Source organism: Scyliorhinus torazame, chromosome 16, assembly GCF_047496885.1.
Source record: "Scyliorhinus torazame isolate Kashiwa2021f chromosome 16, sScyTor2.1, whole genome shotgun sequence".
Classification (NCBI taxonomy): Eukaryota; Metazoa; Chordata; class Chondrichthyes; order Carcharhiniformes; family Scyliorhinidae; genus Scyliorhinus; species Scyliorhinus torazame.
The window spans coordinates 18,442,434-18,457,265 of NC_092722.1; the positions used below are offsets into that span (position 1 = coordinate 18,442,434).

General features: G+C 49.4%; 1 protein-coding gene across 2 annotated transcripts in view; it reads right to left on the reverse strand.

The window, feature by feature from the left end:
- Nucleotides 1–14,832, reverse strand: part of LOC140392612 (uncharacterized) — a 518,519-nt gene that overhangs the window by 130,556 nt on the left and 373,131 nt on the right. For both annotated transcript variants that reach the window (XM_072478033.1, XM_072478034.1), the window contains one exon: nt 7,098–7,223. In XM_072478033.1, coding sequence (XP_072334134.1) covers nt 7,098–7,223 — 126 coding nt within the window. The remainder of the gene's footprint in view (nt 1–7,097; nt 7,224–14,832) is intronic.

The following is a 14,832-nucleotide window of genomic DNA, read 5'->3' on the forward strand; positions in this document are numbered from 1 at the left end:
AACTCAGGTCCAATGAAACTCCCAAATCCTTTTTGTGTTTTCATATTTTTCCCTCTCTGTAACACACCATGAAGTGAGTTACGAAGAGCTCCTTAGAAACCAGGGCTTAGGAATAGAAATCCTCAGGTTCTGGGGCATTTGGATTGCAGCCTATAATGCCTGATTGCTGGGCATGTCATTCCCTCCTGCACTGTAGTTCTGTGGACAGCCATGTTCACGCATCTGCAGTGTCGCCAAAAAAAACAAATCCAGTTAAAAGCCATAAATTTGATTCATGGACTTTTATTTGGTGAGGGTATTACATAGAAAATACAACACAGAAACAGCTCAACTAATCTATGCTGGTGTTTATAGTCCATACGAATCTCCTCCCATTCCATCTTCCCTATCTCAGCCTTTCAGCATATCTTTCTATCCCTTTTTCTCTCATGTATTTGTCTATTTTTCTTCTGAAACCATCGAAGCTATTTGTCTCAACCATTTCTTGTAGTAGCAAGTTCCAGGTTACAGCCCCTCTCTGACTAAAGGCAGCACGGTGGCACAGTGGTTAGCACCGTTGCCTCTCAGCACCAGGGACCCGGGCACAATTCCGTGTTCTCCCCGTGTCTGCGTGGGTTTCCTCCGGGTGCTCCGGTTTCCTCCCACAGTCCAAAGATATGGTAAGGTGGATTGGCCATGTTGAGTTGCCCCTTAGTGTCCAAAAGGTTAGGTGGGGTTACAGGGAGAGGGTGAGTACATCGGCCTAGGTAGAGTGCTCTTTCAGAGGGTCGATGCTGAGTCAATGGGGCAAGGGTCGATGCTGAGTCAATGGGGCAAATGGCCTCCTTCCGCACTGTAGGGATTCTATAATTTGCCTTATTTCCCTGTGGTCTTGTGAGTAATTATTTTGGTTCAACAACCTTATTAAGGATTACAAAGCCAAGGTGGGTATGGAGTTATAACACAGATCAGCCATGATCTCACTGAATGGTGGAACAGGTTTGAGGGGCTGAATGGCCTGCTCGTGTTTTCATGTCCTACCAGTCAGTTGATAAAGTGACACACGCTTAAGGCAGATATGGTTATGTTACACTTAAGGCAGATGTGGTTATGTTACAGGAGACGCATCTGAAACTGATAGACCAGGTGAGACTACGCAAAGGATGGGTGGGGCAGGTGTTTCATTCGGGGCTAGATGCAAAAAGCAGGGGGGTGGCTATACTAGTGGGGAAGCGGGTAATGTTTGAGGCAAAGACCATAGTGGCGGATAGTGGGGGCAGATACGTGATGGTGAGTGGCAAATTACAGGGGGAGGCGGTGGTCTTAGTGAACGTATATGCCCCGAACTGGGATGATGCCAACTTTATGAGGCGCATGTTAGGACGTATCCCGGACCTAGAGGTGGGGAAGTTGGTAATGGGTGGAGATTTTAACACGGTGCTGGAACCAGGGCTGGACAGATCGAGGTCCAGGACTGGAAGGAGGCCGGCAGCAGCCAAGGTGCTTAAAGACTTTATGGAGCAGATGGGAGGAGTAGACCCATGGAGATTTAGCAGACCGAGGAGTAAGGAGTTTTTGTTTTTCTCCTATGTCCACAAAGTCTATTCGCGAATAGACTTTTTTGTTTTGGGAAGGGCGTTGATCCCGAAGGTGAGGGGGACGGAGTATACGGCTATAGCTATTTCGGATCACGCTCCACACTGGGTGGACTTGGAGATAGGGGAGGAAAAAGAACGGCGTCCACCCTGGAGAATGGACATGGGACTAATGGCGGATGAGGGGGTGTGTCTAAGGGTGAGGGGGTGTATTGAAAAGGACTTGGAACTCAATGATAATGGGGAGGTCCAGGTGGGAGTGGTCTGGGAGGCGCTGAAGGCAGTGGTTAGAGGGGAGCTGATATCAATCAGGGCACATAAAGGAAAGCAGGAGAGTAGGGAATGGGAGCGGTTGCTGCAAGAACTTCTGAGGGTGGACAGGCAATATGCGGAGGCACCGGAGGAGGGACTGTACAGGGAAAGGCAAAGGCTACACGTAGAATTTGATTTGCTGACAATGGGTACTGCAGAGGCACAGTGGAGGAAGGCACAGGGTGTACAGTACGAATATGGGGAGAAGGCGAGCAGGTTGCTGGCCCACCAATTGAGGAAAAGGGGAGCAGCGAGGGAAATAGGGGGAGTGAGGGATGAGGAGGGAGAGATGGAGCGGGGAGCGGAGAGAGTGAATGGAGTGTTCAAGGCATTCTATGAAAGATTATATGAAGCTCAGCCCCCGGATGGGAAGGAGAGAATGATGTGTTTTCTGGACCAGCTGGAATTTACTAAGGTGGAGGAGCAGGAGAGGGTGGGACTGGGAGCACAGATCGAAATGAAGGAAGGAGTGAAAGGAATTAGGAACATGCAGGCGGGGAAGGCCCCGGGACCGGATGGATTCCCAGTTGAATTTTACAGGAAATATGTGGACTTGCTCACCCCGCTACTGATGAGAACCTTTAATGAGGCGAGGGAAAGGGGACAGCTGCCCCCGACTATGTCAGAGGCAACAATACCGCTTCTCTTAAAGAAGGAAAAAGACCCGCTGCAATGCGGGTCCTATAGGCCTATTTCCCTCCTGAACGTAGACGCTAAGATTCTGGCCAAGGTGATGGCAATGAGGATAGAGGATTGTGTCCCGGGGGTGGTCCATGAGGACCAAACTGGGTTTGTGAAGGGGAGACAGCTGAATACGAATATACGGAGGCTGCTAGGGGTAATGATGATGCCCCCGCCAGAGGGGGAAGCGGAGATAGTGGTGGCGATGGATGCCGAGAAAGCATTTGATAGAGTGGAGTGGGATTATTTGTGGGAGGTGTTGAGGAGATTTGGCTTTGGAGATGAGTATATTAGATGGGTACAGCTGCTGTATAGGGCCCCGATGGTGAGCGTGGTCACGAATGGACGGGGGTCTGCGTATTTTCGGCTCCATAGAGGGACGAGGCAGGGATGTCCTCTGTCCCCATTATTGTTTGCACTGGCGATTGAGCCCCTGGCAATAGCATTGAGGGGTTCCAGGAAGTGGAGGGGAGTACTCAGGGGAGGAGAAGAACACCGGATATCTCTGTATGCGGACGATTTGTTGTTGTATGTGGCGGACCCGGCGGAGGGGATGGCAGAGATAATGCGGATACTTGGGGAGTTTGGAGAATTTTCAGGATACAAACTGAACATGGGGAAAAGTGAGTTGTTTGTGGTCCATCCAGGGGAGCAGAGCAGAGAAATAGAGGACTTACCGCTGAGGAAGGTAACAAGGGACTTTCGCTACTTGGGGATCCAGATAGCCAAGAATTGGGGTACATTGCATAGGTTAAATTTAACGCGGTTGGTGGAACAGATGGAGGAGGACTTCAAGAGATGGGACATGGTATCCCTGTCACTGGCAGGGAGGGTGCAGGCGGTTAAAATGATGGTCCTCCCGAGATTCCTCTTTGTGTTTCAATGCCTCCCGGTGGTGATCACGAAGGCTTTTTTCAAAAGGATTGAGAAGAGTATCATGAGTTTTGTGTGGGCCGGGAAGACCCCGAGAGTGAGGAAGGGATTTTTGCAGCATGGTAGGGATAGGGGGGGGCTGGCACTACCGAGCCTAAGTGAGTACTACTGGGCCGCCAATATCTCAATGGTATGTAAGTGGATGGGAGAAGAGGAGGGAGCGGCGTGGAAGAGATTGGAGAGGGCGTCCTGCAGGGGGACTAGCCTACAAGCTATGGTGACGGCGCCGTTGCCGTTCTCACCGAAGAAATACACCACAAGCCCGGTGGTGGTGGCTACTCTGAAAATTTGGGGGCAGTGGAGACGGCATAGGGGAAAGACGGGAGCCTCGGTGTGATCCCCGATAAGAAATAACCATAGGTTTGCTCCGGGGAGAATGGATGGGGGATTTGGAACATGGCAAAGAGCAGGAGTAACACAATTGAGAGATCTGTTTGTAGATGGGACGTTTGCTCGTCTGGAAGCGCTGACCGAAAAATATGGGTTGCCCCAAGGGAATGCATTCCGGTATATGCAACTGAGGGCTTTTGCGAGGCAACAGGTGAGGGAATTCCCGCAGCTCCCGACGCAGGAGGTGCAGGACAGAGTGGCCTCAAAGACATGGGTGGGGGACGGTAAGGTATCAGACATATATAGGGAAATGAGGGACGAGGGGGAGATTATGGTAGATGAGCTGAAAGGGAAATGGGAAGAAGAGCTGGGGGAGGAGATTGAGGAGGGGCTGTGGGCTGATGCCCTAAGTAGGGTAAACTCATCGTCCTCGTGTGCCAGGCTAAGCCTGATACAATTTAAGGTGTTGCACAGGGCGCATATGACTGGAGCACGGCTCAGTAAATTTTTTGGAGTAGAGGATAGGTGTGCGAGATGCTCGAGAAGCCCAGCGAATCACACCCACATGTTCTGGTCATGTCCGGCACTACAGGGGTTTTGGGTGGGGGTGACAAAGGTGCTTTCGAAGGTGGTGGGGGTCCAGATCGAACCAAGCTGGGGGTTGGCTATGTTCGGGGTTGCAGAAGAGCCGGGAGTGCAGGAGGCGAAAGAGGCTGATGTTTTGGCCTTTGCGTCCCTAGTAGCCCGGCGCAGGATACTGTTGATATGGAAGGAAACCAAGTCCCCGGGTGTGGAGACCTGGATAAATGACATGGCAGGGTTTATAAAGCTGGAACGGATTAAGTTCGTCCTAAGGGGATCGGCTCAAGGGTTCACCAGGCGGTGGCAACCGTTCATCGAATACCTCACAGAAGGATAGAGGGAATGGAAAAGAAGAAGGCAGCAGCAGCAGCCCGGGGGAGGGGGGAGGGGGGAGGGGGGGGGGGGGAGGAACCAGAAGGACTCTCAGGGATGTTAGCGTATAAGTATAATATGTATAGGTTGTTGTTATAGGTAATTGTATACTGGACTGCTGGATTGTATTTTTGGAGAGTATTTATTTGGGACAAGGCAGTTGCCATTTAGTTTTGTTTTTTAATTTTGATGTTGCTTATATATTATTTATTTCTTGTTTAAAAAACTGGCCATTGTTATTTATATTGTTATATTACTGTGTAAAAGATACACAATGTACTGTTATGGTTGGCCAAAAATTTTGAATAAAATATATTTTAAAAAAAAAGATAAAGTGACACACGGTATATTCTCCTCTTTTTAATTCTTCCTTCTTCTTTTCACATCCACTTGGCTGTGAAATTTGCAAGTGTTATCTGTCTATCGCTGACTGGAGCGTGAATGCAAAGAATGTTATGGGGGTTATTTCATAGAATCATAGGGCGGAATTCTCCCGCAACTGGCCAGATGGCCCGGCGCCAATAGCGGCGCGAACCACTCCGGCGTCGGGCCGACCGGAAGGTGCGGAATCCACCGCACTTCTGGGTCTAGGCCGGCGGCGGAGGGGTTGGTGCCGCGCCAACCGGCGCCGAAGGGCATGCGCAGAACCGCCGGCATGGTTCCGCGCATGCGCAGACCGGCCAGCGTGTTCATGCGCATGCGCAGGGGGGTTCTTCTCGGCGCCGGCCATGGCGGAGTGCTACAGAGGCCGGCGCGGAATGAAAGAGTGCCCCCACGGAGGGCCCCAATCGCAGGCCAGGCCACCGTAGGGGCCCCCGGGGCTGGATCCCCCCGCACCCCCCCCCCCCCCCCCCCCAAGGACTCACTTAGCCGGCCTACAAGCCAGGTCCCGCCGTGATGGACCAAGACCATTTCACGCCTGGGACTGGCCAGAAAACGACGGCCGCTCGGCCCATCAGGGCCCAGAGAATTGCCGGGGGGGGGCCACTGACAATGGCCCCCAACCGGCGCGGCGTGATTCTTGCCCCCGGCCAAAAACTGGCGCCGGAGAATTCGGCAGCCGGTGTCGGAGCGGCGGGGCGAGATTCACGCCGGCTCCGGGGATACTCCGATCCGGCCGGGGGGGTCGGAGAATCCCACTTATAGAATTTACTGTGCAGAAGGAGGCCATTCGGCCCATCAAGTCTGCATCGGCCCTTGGAAAAGCACTCTACTTAAGACCACGCCTCCACTCTATCCACGTAACCCAACCTAAACTTTTTAGACACTAAGGGGTTATTTAGCATGGCCAATCCACCTAACTTGCACATCTTTGGACTGTGGGTGGAAACCGGAGCAGCCGGAGGAAACCCACACAGACTCAGGGAGAACGGGCAGGCTCCACACAGACAGTCACCCAAGGCCGGAATCGAATTTGGGATCCTGGAGCTGTGATGCAGCAGTGCTAACCACCGTGCTCCCTATCTCAGCATCCATAGTGATATTGAAAACCCTCTACTGAAACTGTGGGATAGATTTAACGCCTTCCCCTGTGGTGAGTTTGGTGGTGGGATGTCATTTAACCAGGCTGGAGGGTGTTGGGTGGTGTCCCCACCACCTTCCCACCTCCACTCCCATGAAGTAGACTGAAGAGCCTCTAATTGGCCGGCAACTCGCGACAGGCTGGACTCTGAGTCCACCTCCTCCCCGGGGTCATTGATCCCGAAAGAATTCCTGCCACTTACCTGTCAAGTGCCTGAATGGCACTTAATTCGAACAGCGCTCCCAAAAAGAAGCAGTGTAAGGCCGCTGCTGGCCCTCCAGTGCACGGCCAAGGACCCCGTCGCCTCCATTAAATCCAACCCATAAGAACAGAATTTAACATTGGCATATTTGCAACTACTGCATTCAAACAATGTTTTGAATGGATTAATGGCATTGTTAGCTTTTGACAAGACTGATTTGAAGTGCCCTTTTTTTTTTTTTGCCACTCTTGAGGTTTGGAGTCAGTACAACCTGCAGCAGGGGCAAGAGAGGGATGGGATCAGGGCTTAAACGTTGCTGTTTGCTTGGCCACTGATGAAAATTGACTAAAACCCCTCGTAATAATGTTACTGATAATTAACTAATATGTAATACCTCCATATCACAAAATAGAAGCAATTACAGGGAAACCAAACATCCATAAACTGGGATATCTGGTTGGCCAAGAAGCAGCAGCAAATCTTAGTGAGGCCTCCTCACATCACATGAGGTTCTGGTACAAGCCCATGTACAGAGGAATATAACAGCTGGTCTCCTCGCTCTCATCACACCCTTCCTATGTGTACTCACATTCGCAGTGCTTTCCATCTTCCTTCAGCTGATAGTTGTGTCGACACCTACATTGGTAGTGTGCTATCGACAGTTGAACACAATCATGCTCACAGCCTCCATTACCAATTGAGCATGAGTGGACACCTAGGAAATGAAAGATGCACGGTCAGATACACCTATCTCAAGAAATGCAGGGAACATCAAGTTAATCTTGTACATGATACACCAGCGACTATAATCCCCCAGTTACTCGTCTTCGTTATCCAACAGTTGCTCTGTCTCTTGTCTGATACTTTTTTGTTTTTCCTTTTTTTCATTTACCTCTTCTCTTTCCCGCGTCTACTTGGCTGTCTTCATTTCTTGATTCCTTTCAGGAAGCAGGTGCTTGAATGCAATTCTGCTGCTGCAGATGGCCCACAGTACCTCGTGGATGCCCGGTTTTAACCTTCCAGATTGTGGTAAACCACTGTTGCACCTGTATTAGGGAGGACCTAATGGCTCCGCCCAGTAGGCGGAGTATAAATATGCGTGTCCTCCATTCAGCAGCCATTTCACCAGCTGCTGTGAGAGGCCACACATCTTAGAGCAATAAAGCCTCAGTTGTATCCAACTCTAGTCTTTGTTCAATTGATCGTGCATCACAGATCTGTTCTAAATCTATCCCATTTAACACAGTGATAGTGTCACACAACATGATGGGTGTGCGGTGACCATCCCTACCAATACTGTCATGGGCAGATCCATGTGCGGGCTTCTCGGACATCTCCAATGTTACTTTGTCAAAAAGCTCTAACAGATTAGTTTCAGCTACTTTCCCTTTCACAAAGCCATGTTGGCCCTGCCTGATCAAAATCATAATTATCTAAATATCCTGCTTGAACCTCTGCATGGGAAATGAGCAATAGCAGCTCCACCAATTGAACTCGACTGATTAAAGATCAGGAGTTAAGCTCTCAATGGCGTCCTGGTGGATTTGGAGCATCAGATATGAATATCGATTGTAAATAACTCATTTCTCTAACCTAAGCTTTCTCATTAATGTTTATGAAGCTTTGATGCCAGTGGAATAAAGAACGCCTGTTGCATAATCTTCATGCAGTCTGTGTGCTTACATCACATGTTACACAAACTGCAGAGGCTGCAACATACAATTCATGGTCAACATTGCAGTGCAGTGGGGGTCGGAGGTGGGCTTCGAGACATGGTGGGGGTTGTTCATGACAATGTTTGAGGAACTGTTCGTCGCAGGGGATGGGGAGTGGGGAGGGAAGGGTAAACAGGGGAAAATTGTACAAACTGGATTGTGAGGTTGTGGAGTATTGTTTTACTGTTTTTACACATGTTTGGAATAGAATACATTTTTTTTAAAAAAACATTGCAAGGCAATATTGAGAGAGTACTGCTCAGTCAGAGCTGCCACCTTTCCGATGAGACATTAAACCACGTTTGAATCGGAGCAATATTTATCTCACAGCCAACGTCAATATAAACGGACTATTTAGTCATTATAATGTTTTTGTCTGTGGGAGTGTGTTCATAGAATCATAGAATTTGCAGTGCAGAACGAGGCCATTCGGCCCATCAAGTCTGCACTGGCCCTTGCAAAGAGCACTTTGCATAAGCCCACACGTCCACCCTATCCACGTAACCCAGCAACCCCACCTAATATTTCTGGACACTACGGGCACTTTAGCATGGCCAATCCATTTAGCCTGCACATCTTTGGATTGTGGGAGGAAACCGGAGCACCCGGAGGAAACCCACGCAGACACGGGGAGAATGTGCAGACTCCGCACAGACAGTGATCTAAGCCAGGAATAGAACCTGGGACCCTGGAGCTGTGAAGCTAACCACTGTGTTACCGTGCCGCAGTCTTTCCTACCTTACAGCAATGGCTACATTTCAAAAGTACTTTATTGACTGTAAAATACTTGGGCACATCCAAATATTATGAAAAGTGCTGAATAAATGCAAGTTCATTAATTCTGTACTTTCCTGCCCTTTATCTTGAACTAATAACAGCCAATCTTCATTTCCAAGTGTCCAATATCACCTCCCTGTGTAATTTGGGATTTTCCACACAGCATGGAAAATTGCTTTCCCTACACTCCCACTTGGTCGTAGTCTCGAAATGCTGGATGTCTGAATTAATGTTGTCGCCACAGATTCAGCATTCGTCTCATTGCTCAGCTTCCACTCCACACACAGAGGCAGGGGGATTTCCACAACTTCCTTCTTCAGAAACCGTGCTTTCTCCTTCCCTGGAAACAAAATACCCCACTAAAATAAACACATTTCCAAATGGAATCTCATGTGGTAAAAGAGCCCCCACACTGTCATGATATTCAGGTAAACATCATAGCACATACATACTGATGGACAGATCAACGGACCAATCAGCACACACACAACAACGCAGCCAATCACAGGCAAGAGCATACACAGTACAAAACAGGGAACACGACACTTCCTGAGCATTCCAGCAGGAGACAGCTCAGGGCACAGAGCTCATAGCAAGCCACTCAGACATCCACCATGTGCTGAGTGCCACTACAAGTTAGTATTAGGAATAGGTCCACAGATTCTAGGGTTATGATCGAACCTCAGTAACCAGTTCACCACTGTAAATAAATGTTAGCAATAAAACTGAGTTGTACCATTCGCAACCGTGTTGGTTCGTCTGTGTAGCAGAGTACCCAACACATCATACACCTCATGGTGTCTCTCAGTTCATTCTTCGCACCTCTGAGTAATGTCCAAAATGTACAGTGCTGCAATGACTAGGCCTAAACCAGCATTTGCTTCTGTGCAACATAATATTGAAATGAGATATCTGAAGTATTTCACATTCAGGAGGTCTAATTTTGCACAATGGTATAAAATACTGACAGTGAATCTACAGCCCATTTTACATCTTTCTCAACTTCAGTGGATATAAAAATCTGGAGAGAAATTAAAATGGCTGCCGATTCGACTGAGACCTGTTTTATCTTATTGTATAAAACAAACATTTCATGCAGAGCAGATTTTTGCTGCTGTTGTTTGACCAGGACACCATGGGGAACTCCCTAAGTCCCCTTTTGAATAATGCCGTGCGACTGCTTCTATCTAACTTGGCAGTCAGGTGAAACCTCAGTTTAATGTCTCACAGCTCATTTGAGAGGTGACAGCTGGGTCAGATCTGCACTGATGTGTAAAACCGGGTGCTCCGGTTTCCTCCCACAGTCCAAAGATGTGCAGGTTAGGTGGAGGTGTGGGCTTGAGTAGGGTGCTCTTTCCAAGGGCCGGTGCAGACTCAATGGGCCTTATGGCCTCATTCTGCACTGTAAATTCTACGTTTCAATGATTCTATGAATAGAGCCTAATCTTCTGTAGCCAGTCTCTTCCCAACTGGCTGGGTCTGTGTCCTTCCACGACAACCAAAAGCAGATTGGCCTCCTGCCCTCTGTAGGCCATTGGAGTATCGGCTGTTCCAAGGATCTTTAAATATTGCCCGGTATATGTTGAAAGCTTACCTGTAGTACCCTTCAAGCTTAAAGACTGCGTTCCTGCATGAAGGTATTGGAAAGTCTGCAGTCACCAAAGACTGTCACCAGTGACAGTCCACCTTGGACTCGGGTCGACGCTCTGACATCTTCCCACTCCTTGGGTTTCAGTCCAGTCCCGAAGACCATGTCTGGTTCTGTGCTGTTGATCCCCCTGCGGACCTCGTGGCCATACAACTCCAAGGTTAACCTCCCCTTCAGCCACACTTTGGAGTTCGGTGGCACCTTTTTCTGTGCACTCCATCACCTGAGCTATCTTGATCGCTTTTTCCAATGTAATCGGAGTCTCCGCCAGAATCTTCTGGATATTAAGGTTATGGATCCCACAATGTGGCCAGTCACACAATACGTCACGAAGCACAGTCCCAAACTCACAGTACACAGCAAGCTGGTGAAGCCTGGCTATGATGGCTGAGACAGACTCTTCATTGTCCCTCACTAAAAGTTCAACTTTTAATGTTGGAGGATAATCAAGAGCCTTTCGTTGAAATGTTCTTTAGCCAATTCAATTATCTGGTGAAAGGTCTTTGAGTCGAGTGCCTCTGGGGATGTGAGATCCTAATCAAATTATACGTTTGGGGCCTGCAAACTGTCAGAAGTATTATCTTCTGCTTGTCCTGACCTGTGATCTCGTTCACACTTAAAAAAAACAGAGCCATTTGATGTGTTGACTCAAATCAGTTCTGTTCCCAGGCCCCCACGCAAACTCCCTATTGGTTAGGGTTTGCACGCTCCCATGTAATTGGTCCTGAGCCGGTCACATGGTCCCTGGAGCCCACATCCTTAAAGGGGCCATGCAAGCACAATCTGTAAATTCTCCTCCAAGCCACACACCATCCTGACATGGAAATCGACCAGAGTCATTTCAAAATAGAGGGGCCTAGACAGGCTGAGCAATAGCAACATTTACCTGGTACTGCAATGCCTCAGGTCTTGTAGGCTTTATTTTTTGTTCATGGGACGTGACATTGCTGGTAAGCCAGTATTTATTACCCATCCCGAATTGTCCTTGTTCAGAGGGCATTTAAAGTCACATGTTGGAAAGCAGGCTTCATTCCCTACAAGGAGTTAGTGAACCAGATGGGTTTTTAGAACAATCAGCAATGGTTTCATGGTCAGTATTAGATTTTTTAAAAATCTCTATTGAATCCAAATTTTACCATCTGCCATGGCGGCATTCGACATGGATCCCTAAAGCAATATACGGGGTCTCTGGAATACTAGTCCAGTGATGATATCACTGCACCACCGCCTCCCCTGAGTAAAGAGATCAAAGATCAAGTTAGCACTTTGTTGGTAGCATAGGAGACGACATTCTGGCCGGACAGGGACTGAACATACACCTTACTGTAAGGATGTCACTGGAGCTGACGAAGTGGGCATAATTGATTCCTCCCTCAGTGGTAGGCTCTGCGATTAGGCACCCTGGTAATTCAAGCAGCAGCTATCAGGGAGCTCACTGCTGTCACCCCTCCATAATAAATATCACTGGATAGTAAATCCTCAGCCATGCCTGGGAGACCTCGCCAGGGTGACATTTAGTACAAGTCCGCACAAACGTGGAGCAGGCGTAATGGCACCGAGGTGTGGGTCTACCAGGCCATTGGAGACCCACAGCTGGTCGTGGATAGGGCAGGGTGGCACCCTGGCACTCCTCCTGGCACCCAGGCACTGCCGGTGTGCTAGGCTGGCAGTGCTCGGGTGCCCAGGTACCAGGTTGGCACTGCCAAGGGTCCGGCACAGGGCAGCCGTCCCAAGAAAGAGGGGGGGGGGGGTTACTGGGGACCTCCCCAAGGTTGGGAGGTTGAAGGGGGGATCAAAAAAGCAAGGGGTGGCCTGAAAGTAGGGTGGTGGGTGGGGGTGGGGGGGGTGAAGATCGGCGCTCCTGGACAAAATGATGCCCCGATCTGTGAGGAGGGATTTCCTTCTGGCAAACTTCAGCTGCAGCCGACAAACTCCCCAATAAACGTCAGCTGCAGGCGACGATCTCCCCAATAAACCTGCCGTTCAGCGGACTTTAACTTCAGCCCGCTGAACCATGCCCTTCACCTTTGTAAATAGTTAGTATTAAATAAATAGTTTAGACCAAAACACCTCCTCTTGCCTCAAGCAAGACCTCTTGGAGAGTAAGGAGCCAACAAATCTCGAGATAAACCCCCAATAACATATTTATAAGGCAGAAACTAGCTTTATGTATTGTACAGTGATCCTGGTCTAGGATTTCCCTTTGTGATCACTGGCTGCAGTTAATTCCAGTAGAACACAGCAACTCAGTAGCATTACTATCTTGGTGCTGCGGAGCCACAATGGGAGTAATGGGAGGCAAAACCAAGAACCGTGGATGGGATTCAAGAGAAAAACTGGAATGCATTAAACAATTATTAACCAGCTCAGCTGCCACAGTTTTGATGGGATGTCAACCAGATATGTTTCAAATCTCTCCAAGCATCTGCCACTTGTGTTTGAAATCCGTGTCAGTGACAAACAAAGCTGCCTCCCATTGAATAAAGACAGATGGGAATTATTTTTTCTTTTCAATCTGTTCCCAGTTTTCTCTCCTCTCCTGAACACACAAATTCTTGTTGGGGCGCAGGAATTAAAAATCGACAACCTACCTGGGCTCTGCGGTCTTGCCAAAGACCTTAAACAGCTTACGTGTGTCACATGGCAACTGTGGAAAGATCATATAGTAAACTCTCTGATTCTAGGCTGTCGGTGGGGAATTGTAATCCAATGGAGCCCAGATCAGAGTTAGAATTACAACACAGGGCTGGATTCTCTGTCCCACCGTGCCAGATTTCCGTTTCCCCCTGCTGGCGGGAGGCTCTGTTTCGCTGGCTGGTCAATGGCGTTTCCCATTGTGGGGCAACCCCATGCCGTCGGGACACCCCCGGGCTGCCGGCAAAACGGTGAATTCCGAATGCGGAGAATCCAGTCCACAGTCTCTTTCTCATCTCCGCTCACTTGGCTCGCTAAAGACACACGGGGCTAGATTCTCCGTTTGGGAGTCTAAATACCCACGTCAGCGTGAAAACGGTGGCATTTTACGCCAGGAAAACTGACGCAAAACGGCCACCAATTCCCAGCTCCCGCGGGGGTTAGCAGCCAGGCAGCGTAGCGCTCCCAGCTCTAGCTGCCGATACGACCCGGAGCATTGCCGGGTCCGTGGTCGCACATGCGCACGGCGGCAGCCTGCAGCGGCCGTGCCCTGCTTTGTGGCGGATGCCGCTCGCGAACCCTGCCCGCATAAATAACCACCCCTTCGGCCGGCTCGCGCGCCCCCCCCCCCCCCCACACAGTGCCCCCTGCCCCGAATAATGCCCCCCCTGCCCATGGATCAGCCCTCCCCTGACTGTGGCGGCGCTGGACTGAGTCCGCAGCCGCCACGTTGAGTTTCCGATCGGTGGGATCACACGTGACCCACGTCGTCGGGGACTCGGCCGGTCGGGGACGGAGCATCACGGGGTGGGCCTCAGCCAACATAAGGAGGGCGTGGATATGGTGCGCGCCGTACTCCTAGAGTACGCCGTTTTTCAGGGGGCAAAGCATCGCAAATCGGTGCCGACCCCCCAATTTCGTTGTCATCGGGAATTCTCCGTCCCTTCGCCGAATGCGATTTCGGCATCAGGGATCGGAGAATCCAGCCCACAGTATCGGAAGGTTGACCAGAATCTCCCTGGAATATCTGTTTGGGGCTACAATTCAGCAAGATAAGGTAGAGGCTACACTCAATGATGTTATTGTATGAATATTATATTTCTTATGTCCAAATACCCTGTCCCGCTAATTTTAAACACGTCAACTCCTCTGCTAAAAGTGAAAAGAGAATTTGTTAATAGCAAGTTCAAACATTGGTGGCAGTAATTTCTCCCCGTGTTGTGGCGGAAGCCGTCACTCATTTCCTTTATTTCTCCCTTCCTTCTGTCTGCAGGTTGTCTCTCACCATCCATTTCCCATCTCCTTTCTGGGAAGGGTGAGGGCAGAGTGGCAATTCAACTGGTAATTTAATTCGCTGCCCATGTCTCTTTGACCTGCCCTTTCTCCAAGTAGAAAGCAATTATTCTCAACTCTGTGGCCAAGGTTGAGAACTCACTATGAATATTTTGGAGTTTTTACTCAGGTACTTGAAGGCAATTGGATTTCTATTTGAAGAGGGAAAATAAATTGCAATGCTACCAGGGTGTATATGTACATAAGTCATTGAAGGT